This window comes from Trichoplusia ni, chromosome 2, assembly GCF_003590095.1.
Source record: "Trichoplusia ni isolate ovarian cell line Hi5 chromosome 2, tn1, whole genome shotgun sequence".
NCBI lineage: Eukaryota > Metazoa > Arthropoda > Insecta > Lepidoptera > Noctuidae > Trichoplusia > Trichoplusia ni.
Window position 1 is genome coordinate 16,354,436 of NC_039479.1, and position 11,151 is coordinate 16,365,586.

General features: G+C 36.3%; 1 protein-coding gene across 1 annotated transcript; it reads left to right on the top strand.

Annotated features, from left to right (window-relative positions):
- The first annotated feature begins 8,066 nt into the window (after positions 1-8,066).
- Positions 8,067-9,957, top strand: LOC113501127. The gene is made up of 3 exons (XM_026882157.1): positions 8,067-8,311; positions 9,075-9,265; positions 9,598-9,957. Exons 1-3 carry the CDS (start codon positions 8,171-8,173, stop codon positions 9,893-9,895), a joined length of 630 nt encoding a protein of 209 aa, XP_026737958.1. The 5' UTR covers positions 8,067-8,170; the 3' UTR covers positions 9,896-9,957.
- Positions 9,958-11,151: the final 1,194 nt, after the last annotated feature.

Consider the following 11,151-nt stretch of genomic DNA (forward strand, 5'->3'; position numbering starts at 1 on the left):
ACACATTCTACGTATGTTAACCCTAGAAAGATAATCATATTGTGACGTACGTTAAAGATAATCATGCGTAAAATTGACGCATGTGTTTTATCGGTCTGTATATCGAGGTTTATTTATTAATTTGAATAGATATTAAGTTTTATTATATTTACACTTACATACTAATAATAAATTCAACAAACTATTTATTTATGTTTATTTATTTATTAAAAAAAAACAAAAACTCAAAATTTCTTCTATAAAGTAACAAAACTTTTAAACATTCTCTCTTTTACAAAAATAAACTTATTTTGTACTTTAAAAACAGTCATGTTGTATTATAAAATAAGTAATTAGCTTAACTTATACATAATAGAAACAAATTATACTTATTAGTCAGTCAGAAACAACTTTGGCACATATCAATATTATGCTCTCGACAAATAACTTTTTTGCATTTTTTGCACGATGCATTTGCCTTTCGCCTTATTTTAGAGGGCAGTAAGTACAGTAAGTACGTTTTTCGTTACTGGCTCTTCAGTACTGTCATCTGATGTACCAGGCACTTCATTTGGCAAAATATTAGAATATTATCGCGCAAATATCTCTTCAAAGTAGGAGCTTCTAAACGCTTACGCATAAACGATGACGTCAGGCTCATGTAAAGGTTCTCATAAATTTTTTGCGACTTTGAACCTTTTCTCCCTTGCTACTGACATTATGGCTGTATATAATAAAAGAATTTATGCAGCAATGTTTATCATTCCGTACAATAATGCCATAGGCCACCTATTCGTCTTCCTACTGCAGGTCATCACAGAACACATTTGGTCTAGCGTGTCCACTCCGCCTTTAGTTTGATTATAATACATAACCATTTGCGGTTTACCGGTACTTTCGTTGATAGAAGCATCCTCATCACAAGATGATAATAAGTATACCATCTTAGCTGGCTTCGGTTTATATGAGACGAGAGTAAGGGGTCCGTCAAAACAAAACATCGATTTCCCACTGGCCTGGAGCGACTGTTTTCAGTACTTCCGGTATCTCGCGTTTGTTTGATCGCACGGTTCCCACAATGGTTAACTTATACGGTTCTTGTAGTAAGTTTTTGCCAAAGGGATTGAGGTGAACCAATTGTCACACGTAATATTACGACAACTACCGTGCACAGGCTTTGATAAACTCCTTCACGTAGTATTCACCGAGTGGTACTCCGTTGGTCTGTGTTCCTCTTCCCAAATAAGGCATTCCATTATCATATACTTTGTACCACTGTCACACATCATGAGGATTTTATTCCATACTTACTTGGCTTGTTTGGGATATACATCCTAAACGGACACCGTCCTCAAAACCAAGTAACTGTTCATCTATGGTCAAATGAGCCCCTGGAGTGTAATTTGTATGCACTGATGGATAAAGAGATCCCATATTTTTCTAACAGGAGTAAATACATCGTTTTCTCGAAGTGTGGCCGTATACTTTGTCATCCATTCTAAGACATCGTATCAAAAAATCAAAACGATCACGACTCATTACAGAGACGTACACCATTGACAAAGATCGATCAAAGAGTCATCTGTGGACATGTGGTTATCTTTTCTCACTGCTGTCATTACCAGAATACCAAAGAAAGCATAGATTTCATCTTCATTCGTGTCACGAAATGTAGCACCTGTCATAGATTCCCGACGTTTCAATGATATCTCAGCATTTGTCCATTTTACAATTTCCGAAATTATCTCATCAGTAAAAAATAGTTTGAAGCATAAAAGTGGTCATATATATTGCGGCACATACGCGTCGGACCTCTTGAGATCTGACAATGTTCAGTGCAGAGACTCGGCTACGCCTCGTGGACTTTGAAGTTGACCAACAATGTTTATTCTTACCTCTAATAGTCCTCTGTGGCAAGGTCAAGATTTTGTTAGAAGCCAATGAAGAACCTGGTTGTTCAATAACATTTTGTTCGTCTAATATTTCACTACCGCTTGACGTTGGCTGCACTTCATGTACCTCATCTATAAACGCTTCTTCTGTATCGCTCTGGACGTCATCTTCACTTACGTGATCTGATATTTCACTGTCAGAATCCTCACCAACAAGCTCGTCATCGCTTTGCAGAAGAGCAGAGAGGATATGCTCATCGTCTAAAGAACTACCCATTTTATTATATATTAGTCACGATATCTATAACAAGAAAATATATATATAATAAGTTATCACGTAAGTAGAACATGAAATAACAATATAATTATCGTATGAGTTAAATCTTAAAAGTCACGTAAAAGATAATCATGCGTCATTTTGACTCACGCGGTCGTTATAGTTCAAAATCAGTGACACTTACCGCATTGACAAGCACGCCTCACGGGAGCTCCAAGCGGCGACTGAGATGTCCTAAACGCACAGCGACGGATTCGCGCTATTTAGAAAGAGAGAGCAATATTTCAAGAATGCATGCGTCAATTTTACGCAGACTATCTTTCTAGGGGTTAATAGCGTTCTTCGAATTCTAAAGGGAAGGAAACAGCATTTATAACAAATAGTTAAGTGTCTTAAGGTATTAGTTTTTTAATTGATTCAACTAAAACTTAACTTGCTTCGATAATCTTGCACATGCATAGCGTCCGCAAAATAAAACGGATCCAATATTCAGTTTTATTTCTTTATAAAAGAAGTCATATTCTCATTGACAAGACTTATAAAGAAATGCCATCGTTCTCGTAAACAAGGTTAACTGTATCTGAAGTGTATCGTTTGCCGATAGGTATTGATAAATATTGCAAAATTTCCAGAGAAACGTAGTGGGGACATTGCGACACGATCCTGTTGTGCAACTAAGACGGTCCGTTAATAAATGTAGTGGAACCAAACGTTTTCGCTTCAGTGAAACCTACTTGGTGACCAACTAGCCTGGTGCCTATGGTATTCATTTATTCGTTGGACAACGTCAGTCCAAAAGTTCATTCTATTTGGACAATAATATTTTTCAATACAATGAAATTAAATGATAAATTCTGTAAGTTGACATATTATTGTTGCTTGTATTTCTTATTTAAAAGATAACTCTGAAGAGAAACGTAAAGCCAATTCAGGAGTATACATTAATATACTTTAGGTACATATAACTCGCAGTCAACCGACAATCTGTTTCGTATCTTATCCTTACTACTAAATATATAAAAGTTAACTGACACCTTTATAGTAAATACAGCAAATTAATTAAAGAGATAGTATAAAGGTAGATAACGGATAATGATAGTCATGATAAATAAAAAAAATAGATCTTTGCTATAAATTGTAACAAGTTCGTCACATTCATTTTAAGTTATATAAGGATTCATGAATCACTCAATGTTTCTTTATTCAATGTGGGTCAATTTATACAACGAAGATTAGCAATTGAAACATGAAACAATAATGGGATTATACTCGAGTTGTGTGAACAATATTCAATATTCTTCAATAATATTATATGAGGTCACCCTACGTAAAGGAAATAGCTGAGAGTGCCGAGGCGCGAGCGAGCAGAGCGGAGCGGAAGTGACGACCGTTCCCACGGACATTCATCCGTTACTTCACCTTGTATCTGCCCCCTTCCCCTCCTTACCTCCTCAATCCTCATCACTTTCTTGGAAAACACTGATTTCTGATCAAAACCTTAGAAATCCGTTCAAAAGTAAACTGGGGCAAAACATAACTTTGCCCATTTGCCAATCAAACTCACAAGTCTCAACATCCATAAAAGGTCTGCTCTTATCAATCTATCGGTGCGTTAATCTATCCCTGATGTGATACAGTAACTTGTTTAAATTTAAATGAGAGCAAAAGTGACATAAATATGGAAACAACGTTTGTTGGGATGGAGGTATGTCGGTCAAGGGTGCCATCAATCAAGGTGATCAACATTACGACGGAAGAAGGACAGAAACGTTGAAAACAATGTCGCATAATGAACTACTCATCTGTTTCTAAATTGTCCCGGAAAAACACTTCCATCGTGATTTATTGATTTCTGTCATACCATTTTGAGGGAAATCTTTGTACTTAAATATGATATCATTACTATTGGAAACACTCCTTTCATTTATTTAAGTCTATACAGAAAATGTAAATATGTAATGTATGTAGGTCCTTATTATCCGTAAATGACACTATTATAATCTCGACAGACATTCAATTTGTTCGCTCAGTTACCAGACAGACATGCGTCAAAACGCGCATACGAACATTTTTATAAACGAGCATTTTTCCATAAATACCTGATTGTTTGATCAAAAATAAAACTTTTAACGCGTTCAATATGAGACGTGGCTACAGACTTCATAACAATAGTCAGGGATAATTTGACTCTTGTTTACAGACTGGAACAAGACCGCGGCGGGCCGAATAGAATCGATGTCTTTGTCGAGTAAATAGCCGACGTTAACGCCTAACCGCAATAGGTCCAGCTGATCTCATTGTTTAGTCTACACGGGAACGCTTTTATTCCTAACAAAACTGATTACAACGTTATGTGATTACTCACGACGATATTTATTAGTTATGTGTGTAAGTTATGTGAGCAGCGTAACGTGGATGGGAGCTTGGGTTACAACCTACCTACAGGGTTTGATAAGGTTTTAAAAAACGTTAATACTGGTTCTGTTGCTATGGGTGTCTTTGTTTTGTTATTTCAAAGGCCAGACTGTGTCAGGCGTTTCTTGAAGCAATGACATACCCCGCTTTTAAGAAGATCTACTGACAGAAATCTTTGTTTAAAGTAAATGAGATTAATAGTGAATACTTACCTAACTAATACTTTGAGTCCAGACTGGTGTATTACTAGGTATAAAGGTATAGTATCGTCTAGCCACACGGTAGCTGCAAAGACACGGCTTGCATACAGAGAGCCTCTGGCGTCCGATGCGTTTAATAGCTTGTAAGTAATAAAAAAGTACGATAAACATGCTTCGTATGAAGTCAGGTGTATTTCAACCGGTTTAATTAGGGACCACGCCCTATGTAATTCTATACTAGAGTAAATGTTATTTGAATGTCCAATCCAGCTTTTAAGTGGACAACTGGGGGTTGTCTGGGTATGAAAACTAAAAATAGTTACAATTTCTCTATAATTTTCTGTTTGAAATTTATCGTTTTTAACGGCAAAACGAGTCCAAAGTTTTTAACAAAACAACCAACAACGTTCATGATGATTTGTTTTTGTAACAGTAAATAGACTATCTTAGTTACTTAATATTTACTAATCTAGGTTCATAATGGCTTCACTATTGTGTATAAACGTTGCCTCACCACCACCAACTTACTTAGGTACTTACTTCTTAGTTTTTCCGTACCGATTGTAAACCAATATTTTACTAATTAGTCACATTCAACAAAGTTCAATATGGTACTCATCCGTTGAGAAGATTGTAGCACAGCCGAACCCAGTTCGAGATTGTCTGTTGTATATAAACGGCCTTCCCCTACATATTTGTTTCATGATAGCAGACATTTATCGGTTGTAATTCAAACCATGTGTTTAATTTATAGCTTTTAGGTGAAGACAAATGTTTTAACTTATAGTATAAAATAACAAGAACCTTATTGTTCCATGTTCTTGTTTGGCAGTAACTTTAGTTAGATAAATACTTAATAATGTTTCATTTGTTCTGACTACTTCAACTTCCTTAAGCGTATTTTTAGTACTACAATCTAAAATATTTCCCACTACTTCCGTGTACGGAATTAAAAACATAATCTTTTCCGGCATAGTAACAATATGGGCAAAAAAACTGGTCTGAGTTTTTTTTACGTATGTTTAATAAGTACAGTTTATATTAACATAGTTAAGTCAGTGTGTGGTTAAAATTAATATATTACGTTCTAACTTCCTTCAGATCGTTTTTTTTTAGATCTCCTGGCAACAACCATTCTACTCACTTCTTTAACGATAGATCTAAAGATGAATCAAAATGGAAATCACATCATTTTATCCTTCGCAGTCACAGGTCTTTGTAACCAAAGAATGTACGGCTGTTGAGCCTGTCGGTGTAATCACAAAAGTATTGTAATTTAAAGCTAGTTGGTGGAACGTCGTGATAGTACAAGTGGACCGGATCTCCGGCGTGTGCGCCGGCCAGCGGAAGTGCGCAAGACTTCCGCTCCCTCGGGAGCCGCCGTCACGCGTCGCGGCGACTGCGCAACCGTGTCTTACCAACGGCTTTCACGACACAATATTACACACCACACCAGTTCAATATTAAGTGACTCTTGCCCATATGGACTGCATTAACTATAAGTATTGTTAATGTCATTTCGTGAGGTTGATTGAGGACTCCGCTTCGGCCCGGAACTAGTTGGGCGATACCGATACACGTACTCACGAGTATTTATCGGGATCGACTAATACGGAAAAGCGTCATTTAAGTATGCATTAACTATATTCCCGACTTCGAGTGCACGATTCCACAATCGTGTCGTCTAATTTATATGGCTTATTATTAACTAGATTTACGAAGCAGGCAAACACTTTTACTGTATTTATTATCGCTTTATAGACAATGAAGCAAACTAACTCTAATGTTAGAGTGCAGTGCATATAGAGACTTTTTACAGTATGATTTACATAGTGGGCATGCCTAGTAATTAATGGCATCTGATAAAATATTTACTAAGTTTTCTTTTTCCTCGTTGGGTTTTTCGTGGCGAGTAGGTACGCAGCGAACGCATTGCCAACCTTTTTTAATATCTGCACAAAATTGGTTTTCCAATTTAGAGTTCTGTATCCCCAATTAATAATACTGAAAATGCCGTAACGACATGCATTTGTTTATTTCCTAAATTGAAAAATAATCTTCGTAATTGAAATCTTCGACGTATAACAGTGTAACCTTGTGACCCCTCCCTGACCCCATAAAGGGCAAATGTTAATTAGTTTTTACTGATAGAAACAATCTCCGTTTGACTTCGGTTCGGAAATGTGCGCTGAATGACGGCTTCCGCTTCATCCGTGTAAATGTAACTTCAGTGAACCCTTAGTAAGGAAGGTCAAATACTTAGTACTTTATGTGGTGAGGTGCATATTAATAGCACCTTATGTCAATGGCATAAGGTCGAATTTTACTGTCCGTTTTTGAGGCCACAATTATTTTGGATTGTTACAACCTGTGTGTGAGTTTAGTGGAAAGTAGAGTAACCTTGCTAATATATTCTTATGAAAGAATGAAAAAAATACTATTATGACATTACTCACTTGTAATCTTAAGGTAAATCTCGTAATTTAAACTTACGCACTAATAATTCATAACCTCTTTTCGGAGAAACCGGAGCAATAGGTCTATTAGGCAAACTATGACAGACTAAAAGAAAATCGTTTTTGTTAAGAATCATCATCATCATCAGCCTATTGCAGTCCACTGCTGGACATAGGCCTCTCCAAGTGCACGCCACTGAGATCGATTTTAATCCACTGAGAATATCCTGCAATAAATCTTATCTGATACTTGTGGTCTTACTCTATTGGCATCAGTCCTGCCTATCCAAGAATCAATGCAGATGGCACCATCAGCATGCGACAGAAGTCAGGTAAAGCAATCATTTGAAAACCATCCGCATTTGGCAAGTGTGCGAGATTACATGAAGCGAATAGGAATACATTATTATACATCTACTTCAACCACAGCCCGTTTGGCGAGTAAATGTATGCTAGCTTGAAATAGCGTATATTTTACCACTTATTGACTATTTACCATCGGTTGTATATTGGATTCATTAGATACAGATGGTTTAACGCCATGTTTGACTTCATAGAGACGTAAATGAGGTAAAGAACGACGTATGCTGTGCTAAACACATTTATTTCCACTGTTTGATTCTATTTCCACTGTTCTACGTAAAAAATCCTAAAGTCTAGCATACTAAACCACTGAATTTATCTATCTACGTTATTTGGCCTTCGTTCATGATATTTATTATAGCGATTTTTATGCTAAAATTATTTTATTTACAATAGATTTCTATTTTTGTGAGCATATCTAGGAAAGCAGTAAAGAGGTTGGTTGCACTTATTTTAGTTCATCTTGATAACCTGTAGGTAATTTTATCTGTAATTTGAAATTCGGACGTCATTCAAACATTTGTAAATAAACAGCCAAACAATCAATCCAGTTTTCATACAAAATGTAAATTTATAGAAATTCTTACAATGACGTCGAAGCAGATGGTTGCTGAAGCGGTTGGGGAGGAAGCTGCTGTAGAACAAGCAAGTGAAGAACCAAAAAGCCCAGGACCGGGGCTGCCGCCAATGATTGTTCTAAATCCTCGGAAAAAAATAACTGCACACAAGGTAAAACATCAGAGAAAAAAGGTAGGTTTTAGAAAAATGTTTTCTTAATAAAATGCTGCATATAATGCCATTAAATATTTGAAAGAAGCACAATCAAATTCGACTGATGTGAGAAATGTGGTCAGTGGAAATGGCCAATTCTGCTCTAAAACTTTCCTTCCAAGAGAGGGTGACAAAAAAAGTCATTGATGTTTTCAGTTGTCTGCCCTGCTAAAGAAAAGGTTCCATTTTAACTTACGGCTTTATCTCACCGTGCTCTGTTTCAACTTAAAATACAACTCTGTGCTCTGTTTGAACTTACAATAACTTAAAATACATCAAGAAATTTTCGCGAATACTTAGTGATATTTAGTAGGGCAGAGTCACTGACAAATTTGTTTAGGACTGTGAATTAATATATTAGCACACTCATCAGGGAATCCCCGATAGAGTTTATACACATGATTTTAAAATATAGTTTTAATCTCTGCGGTATCCGATCATTCATTCATCAGTCGATTTTTCTCTAAATGTAAACTCGATGAAGTTTAAGCGTGGCCACCTTCCTGCTCCAGCATCAGATCAGTTCTTTGTTATATCACTATATTGTATTATCACATTTGTCACGCAATATACCTAAGCTGTCAAAACTTAAGCTTATTTGGAAACCAGGAGGCGGATCAAAATCAACTTGCAAGACTTGAATACAAGCAGACAGATAGCGGGATAGGAGAACCTAAATGAACGCGTGTAAAATTCATCCGAGTTTGTCATTTTTCCTTAGATTCACGTTACTGAATTACGAGAAGAAGTTAAACAGAAATACGAGCCAGTGGATTTGAATACTCACCACTTGGTGCACTATGAAGTCAAACGACCACCGCTTCCTGTACCAATGTCCCCATTGCAGATAACGTGGGCCCCAGACACCTTATGTATTACTATGGAGTCAGAACCTGTGGTTTCAAAGTTATGGTGAGAGATTTTCTCTCCAATTCCAAATATAAAACAGGTATAAAAATCGAGCAGGAAATTAGGTATTATTCAATTGCTGCTTTCGTAGATACCTAGGTACGTATGGATTAATGAAATTGCGTGCTTTGTTTTGTTAATTTCTATTTGAAATGTAAAATTATTGTAAAAAGCCAACGACCCCGGAAATGTGTTAAAATTAGGTACCCTACCTGGTTCTAGGGTCATGGTCTATCTAAATTGTAACGTGGATTGTGAAGTTTATTCTAATTACTCATTGTGTGTTACTATTGAATAAGCCGTACACCGTAATAATAACCGAAAATTTGAAACAGGGTTTGGAATTCGAGCACTCGTCCTATCTATATGCATGTTTGCGGGCTGTGGGAGGAGACTGCTCGCTTTGGTGCCAGTTGGCGCTGCTACCCGCGTACCAGGTTCTGGATGCCCACAGGATTGAGATCAGAAGTACGGATAAGAGCAAAACCTCGTGAGATATCCCCCGTACCATGCGCCACTGCCTATCTGCAATTAGCAACTGAACATATGAGAGATAACGTCACTGGATACTTTGCTATACCAATGAAGATCAAATTTTTAAATTATATTTCGCCCCCCGCAAGTGAAGGCTAATAATCATGCTATAAAATGGAAAAAATAGAACAAAATGTGTCGGTACGTATTTGGAAAAAAATGGTAAGTGTAATAATGGTAAATGTTTTTTTATGATACTTTTAACTGTAATGTAACAATAAATCATGTAACTATTGAATTAATTGATTTACTTATTTAATAGTTTATTGATGAACAGGGCTCATAGACTTCATGCGTGTATTTAATCCACAACACAAATAAATGATTAAACACAATCTAGTAAGTAGGTAACTTAAGGTAATAAATGTTGTTTATTTTTTAGCATCTGTTTTTCAACCGCATGATGAAATCGGTTTTTCCTGATGCTTGTGCTATCCTATTTTAAGTAATTAATCGTGCAAACAGATCTTTTTACACATTATATAACTAACATTGCAAACATTTGCTAAAACCTAAGAAATCAGCATTCTTAGGCCTATTATAAAGATATCTCCAAATATTGAGGCAGGCCGGAACACATAGCTGCTTAGGCTTTCAAAAACTTTTCTGTAGCTATCTTGTTAGGGATGATCTTCCGAAACTTTGCTCAGCAATATTTCAAACAGCGCTTTGCAGTAGCCCTCGATTGCCGCTCAATGCTAGGAAAAAAAATAGTCATGAACACACAGATGATTTTCTGCCCTGACTTTAAACAAAGAATATATTCTAAAGCCACCCATCAAAACATATATTTTTCTTTCTTATTTGTTTAATATTTGTGAATAACTGGTTATAAATGTAAATGTATAATAAAATACCGTAGACGTGAGCTTGTCTTGGTCCGGTGGAACATCGTATTGGCGTCATCGTCGCTTTAAATAATATCAGTTTTATTATTATGTAGGTATGTTATGGAACCCGGATGACTGAGAAACCAGTTGCTGTACATTGTTAAGAGCTATAGGACTAATTAATGTGATTGAGCTACATGTCTCGGAAGCGACAGTTGTCAATGACAATCGTTAATTCGCGGCAGTCTTCAGTCGCTCAGCTGCAGGATAAATGTTTCCTGTTATAAGGATTAAGTAAAAGTGTTCATTACTAAGACTTGAAGTTAAATATCCAACTTTTTCAAATGTTTTTTTTTACTTGATGACGAGTTTGGCTGAAATTATTTTCGGGCAGAAAAAAACTACCGAAGGGTGTTATTGAAAACTGATATTGTGAAAAATAACCTATTTATAATATTCTTTTTTGCCAATGAAATGCGTAGGATGTCACACGAGCGAAATAGTCAGTTTTTGTATCAATGTCAT